Source organism: Jaculus jaculus, chromosome 10 (assembly GCF_020740685.1).
Source record: "Jaculus jaculus isolate mJacJac1 chromosome 10, mJacJac1.mat.Y.cur, whole genome shotgun sequence".
Classification (NCBI taxonomy): Eukaryota; Metazoa; Chordata; class Mammalia; order Rodentia; family Dipodidae; genus Jaculus; species Jaculus jaculus.
The window spans coordinates 82,724,672-82,740,572 of record NC_059111.1 but is presented as its reverse complement, the minus strand read 5'-3'; the positions used below and the strand labels follow the sequence as shown (position 1 = coordinate 82,740,572).

Genomic DNA, 15,901 nt, shown 5'->3' with positions numbered 1-15,901 from the left:
TTGAACTTTTTTGTTTTGGAAATAGGCTCTGATATGGCAAGTCAACTTAAACAGTTAAGCAAAAAATATAATATCAATCCTGTTAGCATAACTGTTGGTAAACAAGAAGAGAGGCTGGGCTCCTTGGTGGCATCACAGGACCTTGTCATCAGGTATAGGCAAGAACAAGTTCTATATTGTTGCTCTTGTCTTATTTTCTTTGTCTTTCTCTTTCTTTTTGCCTCCCTTTATCTTTAATCCCTTTCCCCTCCTGTCATAATCAAAAAGAAACATGAACTTCAATCCCTTTGTCTAGTCAAAAAAGCAACATTTGTCAAAATCCTATTGTTTTGGTTCTCAGTGTTTTATTAGGTCAATGTAGATAATGGGAAAGTTTAAAAAATACTACTTATATTTTAAGATGAGGCTTAAAAAAATCCCACTTAACCTTTAAGATGATGACATTGTATATTTCCTAATAGTGTTGTGTATATTTGCTCAGTGGCTTTTAAAAGGCTATCAAATTTGCTAACAATTCATTTTGTCTAAAAAAGCCCAAACATCAGAGTACAAGAACTTCATAAAAGCTTTTGATACTGGCAAAATGAATACCCAGTTGTTTTCTGTACAATAATAAGTTGAAGTAGCAATTCCATATTCTCTTGAGAGGTAAGAGCCTGAGAGGTGGTTTTATTGTTGTGTGTGAAATAGAGAAAAGTTACCTGACACAAGATGAATGACAAAACTGTTGACAAAATGTGATGGCATTAATGTGTTGGTATTGATTATCAATGTGGTTCCATATATTGCTTTACACATAGCCAGTCAGCTAGTACAACTTAACTATTGGTATACAATTGAAAAAGTGACCTGTTATTTTTAGATAGAAAGCAACATTTATGAAAGTTATTTTTTGTATAATTGTGTAGACTTAGCACCAAATTAAGTACCAAGTCAGATTTTTAGAAAACCCAGTCAAATTTAAGTTTTGAGTACATCTTCATTGGTGTCCCACCCTATTCAGTTTAGCTATTTCACTGATCAGTACACTAGTAAAGCAAATGTTTGGGGTAGTTCTTTTGGGCATCTGTTGTTTAACACATAGACCACCTGGATCTACTTTGATCCCTCCTTGTAATCATTTGGAAGATGTCCACATAATATAGATTTTGAAACTAGTATAATATTTTTTGCTTAATATAAAAAGATAAGGAACACTACTTTTAGTAGAGAACCCAAGACAGAAAAAACACATAATGATATAAAGATGAGTAGAATATCTTCCCTTACATGTTGTAAATAAATTAGATGCACCCCAAGGAGATCTGGCCTTGGGGGAGCATGACTAAGCTTGGAGGAAGATAACTTTGGGGCACTTTTATAAGGAGGTTGGCCAGGATGGGGGTTGGTGAGTGATGGGCATTCCAAGTGAAGGCACAGTAACAAGAAATATCCAGAGCAGGAAGAGGGAAGACTCTCACTGGGGAATTACAATGGCTTCTTCAGGCTTTTGTATAACTTATGAACATAATTGTGGTGTAAGGCAGAAAGGGTTAGTGACGATCATTGAGGACTTTAGATATGATAGCAGGATGAATTGCTTTGTAATTCACAGGGAGACCTTGTTCATTACTGAGGGAATCATTTAGGATTGGGTATTAGTACATTTCAAGGTATGTTGGAAGGGAGGGTGGGAAAGTGAAGTTTCTGAATCATTTCTGGCTCTGTTGTTCAGCCTCCTGCCTTATGTGTTGCATCCTGTTGTGGCCAAGGCATGCATTACCAGCAAAGTTAATATGGTTACTGCAAGCTACATCACACCAGCCCTGAGGGAACTGGAAAAGAGGTAAGTCTTCACCATTTCCAGTGCTGTAGTAGCTCCATGTCAGTGTTTCTACTTTATATCCAGCTTCTTTTTTTCTCCTCTTGTCGCCTATGACAGTGTGGAAGATGCGGGCATCACACTCATTGGCGAATTGGGGTTGGATCCTGGTCTTGATCACATGTTGGCAATGGACACAATCGATAAGGCAAAAGAAATGGGAGCCACGGTGAGCCCAGTTCACACACACAAGTCCATGTCCATTAAAAAAAAAAAAAAATGTTAGAAGGTCTGGCTTTCTGAATATACAACTTTGAGAAGGAAATTCTAAAAAAAAATTCTTGTAACAGCAGATATACTTATAGAGTAAAATGATATCTTGAGTCTTAGATACTTTAGATTAATATTTTTGTTTTGAAGCTTCTGTAATAAAGTTTGATATTTAAGTATTATTTATTTATTTGACAGAGAAAGAGGGAGAGAGAAGAGTGAGAATGGGCACTCCAGGGCCTTTAGACATGTGCGTTCCCTTGGCCATCTGGCTAGTGTGGGTCCTGGGGAATCGAACCTGGGTCCTTTGGCTTTGCAGGCAAACGCCTTCACTGCTAATCCATCCCTCCAGCCTGAAGTATTGCATTTTTATCTGTTGGGGGGGGGGCAGATAGAGAAAATGGATGTGCCAGGCAGCTGCAAACAAACTCGGAGCACATGTACCACCAAGTGCCTCTGGCTTTCATGAGCACTGGGAAATCAAACCTAGGTCCTTTGGCTTCTCAGGTAAGCACCTAAATGACTAAGGCATCTCCCCAGTTGTAGGTTTGATATTTAAAAATAAGAAAAATGGGGCTATAGAAATGGCTCAGCCATTAAAGGTGCTTGCTTGCTAAGCCCGATAGCTGAGGTTCAGTTCCCTACTACCAGTGTAAAGCCAGATGCAGAGTGGCACATGCAAGGACAGTAGGCCCTGTACTCACTCTGTTTGCCTCTTTATGTCTCTTCTCTCTCTCTTTCTTTCAAATAAATATATTTTAAAAATAGGAAAGAATGGAATATCAATCTGTTGATATAGGAAGCATTTACACATGACAAAGTTTCATTGGATGTATAAATGTGACTGATCGGATTGAATGCTTTATTTTTATGTGTGTAAATGTACATATGCGTACAAAAATCATTCAGAACTGACCAAGTAAGATTGAAATATTTGGTTTTTTTGCATAAGTATAATATGATATGTGTGCATATGTGTAGGTTTGCATGTGTATGGATGCGTATGCAGAGCTTGGTGTCTTCTTTAATTTCTTTTTTCATCTTTTTGAGGCATGATCTCTCACTTGATTTCAGCAATTTAGTTAGTCTTGCTAGATAGCTTGTGACCCAGGATCCCCTTATCTGCTTCCGGAGTGCTGGGTACAGGAGGCTAGCATGCTCACCTGGATTTTATGTAGGTGCTGGGAATCTGAATTTAGATTCTCTCACTTGTGTGACAAGTACTTTATTTATTTACGTACATATGTAATTATCTATCTAAAGTATAACTTTGTTAATCAGTTTTGTCTTAAGGATATATATTTAATAGCCCCAGTAATTTAAATTTTTTTTTAAAAATACTAGCATATTTATCCTATTGATATCATTGTCCTCAATTAGTAACTTAAATATTCCCCCTAATTTATTAATCCTCCTGATTGATTTTTTTAACTTGCAGGTTGAATCTTATATTTCTTACTGTGGTGGGCTCCCAGCCCCAGAACATTCAGATAATCCTTTAAGGTATAAGTTTAGCTGGAGCCCAGTGGGAGTTCTGATGAACACCATGCAGCCGGCCACCTATCTGCTGGATGGAAAGGTGAGAGAGTATCACGAAGCCTTAGAGATACAGACTTCAGTACCTGCGTATGTCCAAACTCCTTCACTGATTTCTGGCTCCTCTAATCATTGCTCTATCTCCTGTTTCCCACGTGTACTGAGAGACATCTGTTTCCAGAAAAGCCTGTGCTTATCCATCTCTCTGCCTCTTAGTAGTTTGTTCCTGGAAATGCATTTCTCATTGTAACTATAAATGACAACAGTTATTTATTTCAGGCTATTTCATATGACAAATACTAAGTTAGTTTTGGACAAAGATTGTCATGCTATTCCTGACCTCAGGGAATTCACAGGTAGATTGGCTGGCCCTCATAATGGAAGGTTTGGTACATCAGTTAAAGAAGATACCATTTCTTCCCTGGGTGCTGTGTAACCACATGAGGAGTCTCTTGAGTTTGGTATTGTTTTCACCTTTTCATACACAATAAAGAACCTAAGGCACAGATAGATGGCCAAAGGCATCAGCTGGGTCTTGAACCTCATCCCAGCTAACTCAAAGCTTCTTCCTTCCCCCTTCAGATTGCTTCATGTCTGGAGAGTTAGAATCTGAGTTAAGTAGCTAGAATCCAAACAGAAGAGTTTCCAAAAGTGCCATAGAATTATTGGTAAGCATGCAGTTGGTTTCGCCTGGGTGCAGAAGTTGGGAGTGCAGGGAGAAAGGAATGTACTGGAGAAGAGGATGCGCTCAGCCTGTCAGGCGGGGTGGTGGCCAGCTCAGCAATGGCACTGCAATCTCTACATTTTAAACTGGGAAACGAAAGTGAATCAAATAACCCAGCCACAGCTAAAGAGGTTGCAAGAGAGAGCAAGTATCCAAATCGCATCTGTCTTTATAGCTTATGATTTTAAAACTTATAAGGAAAAACTTGTATTTGGGAAGAAATTATGTCAAGACTAAGGGTCCTTCTTTGTGTCATGTCCTAGGCACCCCCCTTTTACTCTGGTCTTGGCCCTGCAGGGTTTGATGGGTAATGTGATAAAATGACTTTTTATATATCCACACTATAAATTCTCAGTGTACCTGGTAATCTAACTGTGTTTCAGTGGCAAATAATTTTTTAAGATTCTAATCTGCTGGACCTTTAACCCTCCCCAAGTGATTCTAATAAGGAGCTGAACTTGAGGACAAATGATTCAGTGACCAAAGGAGCACAGCTCTCTGTAAAACACTGTTAAGTTCTTTAGGATGATGCTTCAGAATAGGAAACAGGGCCCCTGAGGTCTGGTCCATGTGCTGGGCTCTTTCTTGATGTTCCAAAGGCGAAGTCCCTGGGTATCTGTTGGCACAGGTTTGATATGAGCACTGACATTCCATCCTGTTCCCATAGTTCTATGAAGCAAGAAAGTTTGGGTCAGAATCTCACACTGACCCTCTACCAAGCTGCATCCTTTTATTGCTGTAGCCTTCTTTAGATGTTTCTCCTGATGCCTTTCCAAAGCTCTTTGTACCTTATGTAGTTGGAGAAAGGAGACTGGCTTATCTATATTTGACATAAACTAATATGTAAGGATTGGAAACATGCTTATTTCAATTGGGCAAGATGCTTATTTTCAGGAGGACACAAAAATGATGAGGAAAAATGAAAGGGTCAATGGAATGTACCTAGTGGTAAGAACACGGGATTGAATGCCAGAGGGCCTGGCTTTGTACTGTAGCTCGGCCACCCCCAGTAAGCAAAGGTCAGGCTCCTTGTCTGAGGAAGACTGGAAGACCAATGCTGTGAGTTCTGGCAGTGTGATTTAATGAGATCATATAAATTGTACTCTGCCCAACAGAAGATTTGTAGACATTCTCCAAGTCTTCAGCAAATATTAGCTGCATAAAGACATTAGAGCTTCTGAGAGCTTAGGAAAAGCGACAGGTTATTTTCTGGCAGCAGAAGTCATGTTTGTTGAATTTGAAGTTTTCGCCTTTCATCCTGAACTTCCTTTCTCAAAAGAGGAGGGCTTTCTTGCACTGTCGGATTTGAAGAGAAAACACGATGCTTCTCTTTTCAGTGTTAAAATGATACTTTTTTCAAGGTCTTGCTCAAATTTCTTGTTGTGGATGGAGTGTTTCCTGGCCACTTCAGCCTTTGTTCGCTATTCTTTTGTCTGAACTCAATCAAAATGTCTGACACTTAGACACTTCGATGTTGCTTCTAAGAATTTTCTGGGCGATGTATTATTCACTCAGTGCTTCAAGTGTATCAGGCTGTTGCCCAACCTAGGTTGTTAAACTTCTTAAAACCTCTCTTGTGTTCTTGTCCTTCTACCTCCTCTACCAACTATTTCCTTTTGTCATGGTCACCTTTACCCACAGAGCAGGCCTTCAGTAACCCAGAATTATAATGAGGACCAAGGTGACCTCTCTAGCTTTGGGTTAAAGTTGAAGCCTTAAACTTTTCCTGGCAATTCGAAAGTGGTTTATGAATTGGAACATATCTCATCTTCTGTGTGGTAAGTTTCAGTCACTAGCACAATTCCTAGCAGGTTCCTGACAGTCCTGGGTTTCTTTTCGTGTACCTGGAGGCTGTGATTCATCTCTCAGATTCATTGCTCCATAGGCAGTGGTTGCTTTCCTGCACTGGAAAGTTGAGAAGTACTCCATCAGGTAGAGACACAGTGGAACCTTCTCCTCCGGTCCTTGCTCCCATCTACCACAGCTAAGTGTGCACTCAACGTGGGAGCGGAGCTTGTCTTGCGTCTGTAGTGTTCAGATAGTTCTCTAGCCCTCTTTCCACTGCCTGCAGCAGAGAAGCCCTCTGTTTCAAGAAATAGGAAGTGACTGCTGCTCTCAACGTGCCTCCAGCCACTCATGGAGCATTTTCCGGGTGCTTCATTAGTGTCATAATCTCGAATGCTACTGTGCCAGTGTGCTGCAAAAATAAACAGAGTTAAGATGTGATGCGATACAAAGTGAAAAGAACATGGATGGGCTTTGGAGTCAGGTAGAAGGGTTCACATCTGCCACCAGGTGACTGTTTGCAGCTTGTTTCTACCTCTGAAAAACATGTTATTGCATAGGTTAAAGGTAAAGTAGGCAAGACATCTGGTAGACAGGAAGCCCTGAATAAAAGATGTTCTGTATGTTACCTATGGTCAATTTCTTATTAGTTTAGTAATTGAGCTTATTATGTGTATTTTTTTTTGAGGCAGGATCTCTAGCCAAGTTCAGCCTATAACTGACTCTGTAGCTCAGCTAGCTTCAAATTCACAGCAGTTCTTTTTCAGCCTCCCAAGTGCCAGGATTGAAGGCTGGGGCCACCACACCTGGCTTGAGTCATGCTTCTGCTAGGACATGAGTTCTGCCAGAGGAGACTAGATAAATACATCTGTGTTCATCCAAGTCATTCATGACATATTGTAGAGGACATGAATAGCACATCACTAGAAATACAGTGCCAAAGTGATGTCAGTTTTGGCTCTGGTAACAGCTAACTCTCAGTTTCTCTGGCACTACTAACTCAGTTTCATTACCAGTTGGATAAATTTCCTGATTTTCTTAAGTTTTCTAGTGCCATATTATACTTATTTCGGGTTGGTAAAAATGCTGCCATATCATGATCTTTATTGCATTGGTTCTCTTCCTCCTTTTTAAATATTTTTTTAAAATTTATTTGAGAGAGAGAGAGAGAGAAAGAGACAGAGAAGGGGGGGGGAGAGAGAGAGAGACAGAGAAAAGGAGGATGGGTGCACCAGGGCATCCAGCCAATGCAAATGAATTCCAGATGCAAGCATCACACTGGGCATCTGGCTTATGTGGGTTCTGGGGAATCAAACCTGGGTCATTTGGCTTTGCAGGCAAGTGCCTTAACAGCAAATCCAGCTCTCCAGCCCTCCCCCTTTTTCCTCCCTCTTGGTTTTGCTCTCCCTTTCCTTCCTTTCTTCTCCCTATCTCTTGCTTTCTCTCTCTCTCTTTCTTAATGGAACACAGTGTTTTACTATGTAGCACAGGCTGGCTTTGAACTTCTGGCAGTCCTTCAGTCTCTGCCTTTTGAGTGCTGGGGTGACAGATATACACCACAATACCAAGCATGAGTTTTTGCTTTTTTTGAAAAGTTTCCCGACCTTCAAATAAGCAAAGAAAACTTTAGTGTTGGCAGAGGCTATGGAAATGAGATAGGTGCAGTGACCCTAAAGGCCAACATTCAGCTTATTGGATTGTATTTAGAACTGAGAATCCTATTTAAAATTTGTTTTAAAGGGATAATGCAAAATGATCTATCTAGAAGAGGTTAATTTAGAAGGAGTGGTGAGAACATTAGAAGGAAAGCATTCTTCACATTCTCTGGATTCTCCCTGTTGGAATTGTAAGTGGAGCTCAGCCTTTAGACTGAGATTACCCAACCTTACAAACTGTGTTTCCATCCGGGTCTTCAGACATGTATAATTGAGTTTCCATTTTGTCTCTCACACCCAGACATATGCACATCCTTCTATATATAAACTCTGGGCACCATTACCTTTAGCCAAGGGTCCTTTGGAGAAACTCCTCGAGACTCTGCTGAGACCCCTGGCATCTCCCTCTTCAGTGTCTCTTTGTGCAACTTGAGATGTCTTCAAATGATTTTGAGCTCACCAGCAGTCCCAGACAGCATTCTTAGCCCCTGTCTTATCATTCCAGGATGTTTTTCATTGTCTCAAGGATAACCACAAACTTCATACAGTATAAGAAAATTTAACCCTTTAGTTATGTTCAAGACAAAACCATGCCTCCTTGCGTTTTGAACATGTGGTAAGGAAAAAGCAGCACATGGGAATGAGCCTTACTGTCTACTCTTGGCATTTTCTTTGCTGTAAGGGTGGCATGCTTCTGATCCCCCCTTAGCACCCCAACATACAGTTTCATGCACTTCCTGGTGCTTCATCAATGGTCAATAAATGTCTTAATAGTGAGTAAGTGTGAACAGATCATAGAAGGTGAAGTTTAGAAAGATTTTATTATAGAGCTTAAGTGGAGGAAAGATGGCAGAGCTCCTGTATAGCAGGAGGGGGTTCCCAGAAATGGGAAAGCCTACCTGGTGTCTCTGGTTGGGGTCTTTTATGGGAATTTACTGGGTAAGGGCTGAGCTGGTCAGTGTAGATCTTATATCAGTTGTCCAGGTGCCACCAGGTTTCCAGGAAAGGAAGTAATCTCATTTATATTACTAGGGAAGGGGATGAGCCTTCTTAATTTTCTTTAAGAGGAAAGAAACAGATAAGGAAAACCAAGTTCCTCCCTTCCAGGTTCAAAGACCTTTTACTCACTTTTACTTTTGGGACTGTGTCACCCCTAAATTTCCTCACAACCTGGGCTTATATTTAAAAAAAAATAGTTTCACATATGTATATGAATGTATGTATCTATACATGTGTGTTTATGCATATGCACATTCAATAGCTTATGTGTGGAGGTCAAAGGATAGTCTAGGGGTGTATGTGTTCTTCATTTCAACACCTTCACTGCAACAGGGTGAACTGTCAGACTGAAAATGAATGTCAGACTAGTTGGCCTGTGAGCTTCTGATTCTCCAGGCTCCACCACCCATTGTCATAGGTGTATTGGGATCACAGATGAACTCACTATATTGGGTTAAGTTTAACTTGGGTGCTGGGGGAAGGTTCTTAACTCAACGTGGGCCGGCTTTGAAAGCAAGCATCTTTAACCACTGAACATTCTCCCCAGTCAACAACCCATGTTTATTTAACAAACAAAATGCATTAGGCTTTGCAAACTAAGAAGAAGGCCTTGCAAATTACTGTAATTGAAACAGCTTGATGATGGCAGTCATTCTTTTTTTTCAAAGGCTTATTGGTTTCTTTTGCGTAATTAATGCTGATAAACATTGGAACAAGCGGTTAGTCACCTTGCACATGCCTTTTTAATGTTTCTCAGGTTGTGAACGTGGAGGGAGGAGTCTCCTTTCTTGATGCAGTCACTCCTATGGATTATTTCCCAGGACTTAACTTGGAAGGCTATCCAAACAGAGACAGTACCCGATATGCTGGGATTTATGGTATTCAGTCTGCTCATACATTGCTGCGGGGAACACTGAGGTATAAGGTAAATGGCTGTATTTTAACCACAGAGCCAGTGTTGATATAAGTCAAGCATGTAGTTAGTTTTTTAATGCATATAGTTAATCTGTATTAACATATTTACAAAATATGATTCTGTAATTACCACTGTAACTCACCATATTACTCAGGGCTTCAGAAAGTATAGACAAGGTACACAGCAAATATTTACTTGGAGTTACTGGTCTTTAAAATCTCCACCGATCTGTAGTATTTAACATTTCCAATACAATTTATTGAATGTAGACAAAGAGGTCATTGGTAATGGCATGAAAAGGGGTTCTAATATTCTCTGCTACAAAACACCAAGACTAATAAAATGCAACAGGAGGACCACACCACATGTTAAATTTTCCTAATAATCAAAATAATTAAGATAAGCCAGGTGTGGTGGTGCATTCCTTTAATCCCAGCAATTGGGAGGTAGTGGTAGGAGGATCACTGTGAGTTTGAGGTCAGCCTGAGACTACACATTGAATTCCAGGTTAGCCTGGGCTAGAGTTAGACCCTACCTCAAAAAACAAAACAAAGGGCTGGAGAGATGGCTTAGGAGTTAAGTGCTTGCCTGTGAAGCCTAATCATGATTCAAGGCTTGATTCCCCAGGACCCACGTAAGCCAGATGCACAAGGTGGCACATGCGTCTGGAGTTCATTTGCAGTAGCTCGAAGCCTTGATGCGCCCATTTTCTCTGTGTGTGCTTCTTTCTCTCTCTATCACTCTCAAGTAAAAAACAAAACAAAACAAATATGGTCTAGAGTGATGGCCTAATGCTTAAGACACTTGCCTGGAAAGCCTAAGGACTCAAGTTTGATTTCCCAGTACCCACATAAGCCAGATACATAAGGTGCTGCATTTGGAGTTTGTTTGCCATGGCTAGAGGTGCTGATGTGCCCATTGGCTCTCTTTGTCCCCCTTTCTCTTAAATAATAAATAAAATAAACTATTAAAAATAATTGTGATAAAACCAGTTGAAATATATCTTTCTCAGGAACCCTTTTATTGAATATGGGGACTCAGGTCAAAGTAGCAGAAGAGAACTCATTAGGGGAGCATGGGAGCCAGCATCACCATATGGGAAGTTTGAGATTAGGCAACTTCACTGGGACTCCATTTCTGTCTCTTATCCTTGTCTTCTAAGAGTCCAGGAGGTCTTAGGTTCTAGAGTGCCAGGGTGGTGACAGCATCCTGTTATAGCCTACTAGGTTCAAATCCACTGGAAATGACAGACTATATCTTTCTCTAATAGCTAAAAATACACCCATTGGCCTTGTTCACTAAGATTTATCCCTGAGGTCAGTGACTTCTGATATACGTTCACAGAGCTAAAGACAGGGTTTACATCATTTGAAACACAATGAGACTAGAGAAAGTGGCAGGGCTCAAAAGTCTTTCCCAAAAGAAATCTGAAACTTTTTTTTTAAACCATACAGCAGGAACTTCATTCTAGAAGCGCAAATAAAATGTTTTCTGCATATTTATATTTTTACTGATCATGCAAGAGAAGCTGTAAATATCAAATCCAGAACAACAGTGTAACAGATTCCCAGCATAACACATTACTTTTCCTATTCCCTACATGCCTTAGGATGGTAGCTGTGAAACAACAGAATGGATCTGCTTTTGAGGGGGTGGATTTGTCTTGTGAGGACTTCCTTCTATCACAACAAAGACCAAAATGGATATAGCTAATTTGACAGAGTAGCTGTTTGATCCCCAGAACTTCCAAAAGAACCCTAACAACAAGCACAGTAAAGAAACAGCAGTTCTCACTGTTTAGTTAGATAATAAATATTCTGCTAAACCTGCATTATATAACACATGAGGATGATTTCCCTTATGCTATCAGGAAATACCATGCACATGGTACCCTAAAAAAGGAAAAAGAGAGACTGTAGTGTAAAGCAGTTGAATTGTTCTGACACTGTTGGTCTTGCTGTAATCTGCGAGATGATTGCATCTATTTTAGCAATACAAATTATTTGCAGTCCATTTGCTAAATTAGTTATCAATCTAGATCCATTTTTTTTATAAAAAAGGCTTTTGAAAGGTTAAAAATGTGCTTTTCTTTAAAGGGAAATTTTCTTAACTATTATTAATTCTTGCTTCAGGGATATTCCAAAGCTTTGAATGGATTTATAAAGTTGGGTCTTATCAATAGAGAAACATATCCTGCCCTTCGACCTGAGGTCAACCCTCTCACCTGGGTGAGTAACTGCAGAATGGAGTGCTGCATACAAGCACCTCTTAAACTCTGTTTTGGACCTTTGAAAGAAGATCTGTAGCTGATGTAGAAAGATTGGTCTTAACCAGAAATTTCCCCTTTTCTTTACCATTACAGGAAGAGAGAGAGAGAGAGAGAGCACAGGTTGACACATCTGTCCCATCTCCTACATTCACTTGTACCTCCATGCAGGATCATTCCTTAAGCCCTACAGAGAAATGCTCTCACTCTCTGCTTTGGGCTCTGGGATCTTCCAATTGTATAAGGAGTGACAGGGATGACTTGGACCTTCTGAGTGAGATAATCAGAGAGATATTAGCATATCAGTGAACTGGATTCTCCAACTGGATCCTGCCAATTTTCTCATTTGGTCACTTATGACCATAAGCAACTTTAAGTTACTATGTTCTTGCCCCCATCTGTGTCATACCCAAATCCTAGGGTCTCAGAGTTGGAAGGGCCTTTAGGACTTGCAACTTAATGTAAAGAGCCCCTGCTAGCTGCCAGGAATTAACTTGCTACAAGTTGTTCATTTAACTTACACTAGTGTGCCAGTGCTAACAGTTCAACAACGAGCCAGAGATGTTTTCACGAGGAAAAAGCCATATATTTAAAATTAATTTTTTTTTGCAAGCATTGACAGAGTTCACCTATTATAAATACACTTGCTAGTCAGGAGTACATATGTGTGGTACCTGGGGTTGAGGCATCTTGGTTTGGAGGATACATACAGGTATTCTTAGGGGTGACTGTAGTATGTTGATAGTTGTCATCTAGCTGGGTGAACAGGCTTATTTGATACAGGATCTAGTTATAAATATCTCAGGCTTTATAGGCCAGTCTCTATGGATCAGTTCAGTAGTACCACAGACAATACAAAAATAAATGCATATGACTGTTCTAGTGAAACTTGTTTAAGCAATAGGCAATGAGATACACTGGGACCGTGAACCCAATCTATTGACTCCTGTTCTAGAGGATATCTTTCCTTACGGTCCCTGAAAAAGTCTGGTTTAGGAAGTAGAAAAAGCTGTGGCCACTATTGAAGTGTTCTTTTGAAATTTTATTACTTGCAAGGTCTTTCTCATCTGCTGAAACTACAAAAGAACTCTGGTTGCTACTGGCAACCAGAGCAGTAAGCCCCTTCCAGTTTAACCTGCCAAAAATTGATGGCTAGAGGGTGGGGGAGAATGGGTCAACAAAGTTATGGAGGGGATATACATAGATAAGAAATGTGCTGGTATTTCCTCTTTGTAGAATAGAGTTTTTGTTACTGAAGTATCATTCAGGAATCCCATGAATTTGTGAATGTGTAGATATGCACACATGTGAATGCATGTGTATATGCATGTTATAACCTCCTGTCTTCTCAGTTACTTCTAATTTTAATGTGACATGCACTTGATGTTTTTCAGCTAAGCCATGCTTTATTATATTAGGTATTTAGAATTTTTATGTTTATTTTCCTAACCAGAAACAGCTTCTCTGTGATCTAGTTGGAATTTCACGCTCTTCTTCAAGTGATATGCTTAGGGAAGTTGTCCTCATGAAACTGGGAGGAGACAATACCCAGCTGGAGGCTGCTGAACAGTAGGTGTCCACCATTTGATGCAGAACAAAACATTTGGACCAATGACATCTGGCCCTTTCTAGTCAAAGAAAGGCCAATAAACAAAGATGTTTGTACTTTTCTTTGATCAATTAGTTGATCATTGCTTAATTAGTGCTTAATAGTTGACCTGTTCAAGAGGGATTAACATGTAATATATGTGTATATAGATAAATGAAGAAATTTAATTATGATTATAATTTGGAAATTGTTTGAGAAGCAATGATTATAATACCTCATATGGATTCCAAAGCCTAATTAAAAATTCTAAGCACTAAACACAAACTACTAAAACACTAACACACCTGCCAAGGCTGAAGGGCTGTTACAGAAGAGGGTATGGGAAGATTGTAAGAGCCACAGGGTGGGTAGAAATATCCTGAGGCACACCCCTCCCCCAGAGCCTGACAGAGGCCCTAATTACCCCACAGTGAACACCAGGGACCCTACTGAGGCAGGTCCACAGGGACATGGGGACTCAGATTGAAGGAATACAAGAATATAACCTATGTTAAAACACATACATATTTTTTCTTCTGAGGAGTTAATGACCCATATTACTTCAAAGTTATTTATATAATCTAAATTGTTACCTATGTTTATATGGAAAATGTTTTTTGGAAGTATTTTCTTACTCCATTCCTGAATAAAACAGGATATTTTCATTTACCTGTAGCTGATTCTTTGAATATCCCCCCCATTACTTTCAATGTTCATTCACATAACTGGTGAGTGCATTATTAAGATAAGTATAGGGCTTAACAGTTAAGATATTTGCCTGCAAAGCCAAAGGACCCAGGTTTGATTCTCCAGGACCAGCGTTAGCCAGATGCACAAGGGGGCACACACATCTGTAGTTCTTGTGCAGTGGCTGGAAGCCCTGGCATGCTCATTCTCTCTCTCTCTCTCCCTCCCTCTTTCTCTGTCAAATAAATAAATAAAAATTTAAAAAGTTAAGTATAGTTAATGTGAGTTAGCTGATTTGTAAATTAATATCATAAAAATCATCCTAACCATATTGGCTTAAACATACCATCTCTGCTTTATACTTTATGGAGGAGGTCTTTTTGGGGCAGTGGGGATTCTGAGGTTAAGACATTGCTGCATCGTCTTCATTATCATCATCGTCTAGTTTAGAGAGTCTTTGAACTTGGACCGTCATCTTATGAGTCTGCCCTTTCAAGATAATAGCCAAGGGGCTCATTTCTCCTTCACGAGCATGCATAGGCCTTGAACCAACACAGCATCTCTTATACTTTTCAGGTTGGGCTTACTTGGGGAGGAGCAAGTTCCTCAGGCGGAGTCCATTGTGGATGCCCTCTCCAAGCATTTGTCTTCAAAACTCTCCTATGGTAGGCCATGGGCCTTGGCCAAATATTGTTGAAAGGTCATAAAATAGTCAGTGTGGCAAGAGGATCAGTCATGCAGTAGGAAGGGCAAGGTGTGAGATGGGAGAAAGGGCACTTGGGCTACTTATATAGAAAAAAGAAATCCAAAAATAAAGTATGTAGTAATGGACTTGGGAACTATGGGGAAACTTAATTTTCCATTTATTAGGTAAACACCAAAAGATTGTTTTGTGAGAAATGGCTTATAGAGCAATTCCTTTTGTTATTACAACCAGACTATATTAATACTGACCTGGATAAAGGAACTTAATCAGTTTTAATTTCTTTGAAGCATCTCTTGGTATAAAAAATATCATAGATAATTGGAAAGGAAATTTGTGAAAAAAGGGGCATGGATATGAGGTAAAATACAACATTTGAGATACAGTGATAGAATTTAAGAATATCTGTGTTTATCTTAAGGTCCTCAAGAAAAAGATATGATTGTGATGAGAGATAGCTTTGGAATCAGACATCCTTCTGGACATTTAGAAAAGAAAACCATTGATCTTGTGGTCTATGGAGATTTCAACGGCTTTTCAGCAATGGCTAAAACAGTGGGGTTGCCCACGGCCATGGCAGCCAAAATGCTGCTTGATGGTAGGTCTTACCGTGCAAGGGCTGAGTCTGTTGCTGTGTCACTTCCACATCATCACATACTTATTTTAGAGCCCTTGTTTTTATTGAGCCATTTTAGAGAATGCCTGACTGGGCTTTGTAGTGGAATCTGATTTTCTCCCAGCTCAGTCACAGGACAGTAGTGCAATGGGGTACCCGTAGCTTAGCATCTCTGAGCCAAGGTTCCCTCATCTTGTAAGTGGCCTTGTGTCATTCCTCACTCCTATACTTATTGTTATGCTCCAGTGAAATTCTTAAGCTGGTTATAACATGGCATACTTAGGGGATGGCAATGCCCTTCCTTTCTTCCTTTGTGTTTTGCTTTGACTTAGCAGGGGACATTCAATAATAGAGC

General features: G+C 39.9%; 1 protein-coding gene across 1 annotated transcript in view; it reads left to right on the top strand.

Moving 5' to 3' along the window:
• Positions 1 to 15,901, top strand: part of Aass (aminoadipate-semialdehyde synthase) — a 62,978-nt gene that overhangs the window by 45,779 nt on the left and 1,298 nt on the right. The window contains exons 15-23 of the mRNA XM_012948791.2: positions 26 to 152; positions 1,715 to 1,825; positions 1,922 to 2,030; positions 3,510 to 3,650; positions 9,528 to 9,695; positions 11,819 to 11,914; positions 13,406 to 13,521; positions 14,804 to 14,892; positions 15,352 to 15,528. Of these exons, the coding sequence (XP_012804245.1) occupies positions 26 to 152; positions 1,715 to 1,825; positions 1,922 to 2,030; positions 3,510 to 3,650; positions 9,528 to 9,695; positions 11,819 to 11,914; positions 13,406 to 13,521; positions 14,804 to 14,892; positions 15,352 to 15,528 (1,134 nt within the window). The remainder of the gene's footprint in view (positions 1 to 25; positions 153 to 1,714; positions 1,826 to 1,921; positions 2,031 to 3,509; positions 3,651 to 9,527; positions 9,696 to 11,818; positions 11,915 to 13,405; positions 13,522 to 14,803; positions 14,893 to 15,351; positions 15,529 to 15,901) is intronic.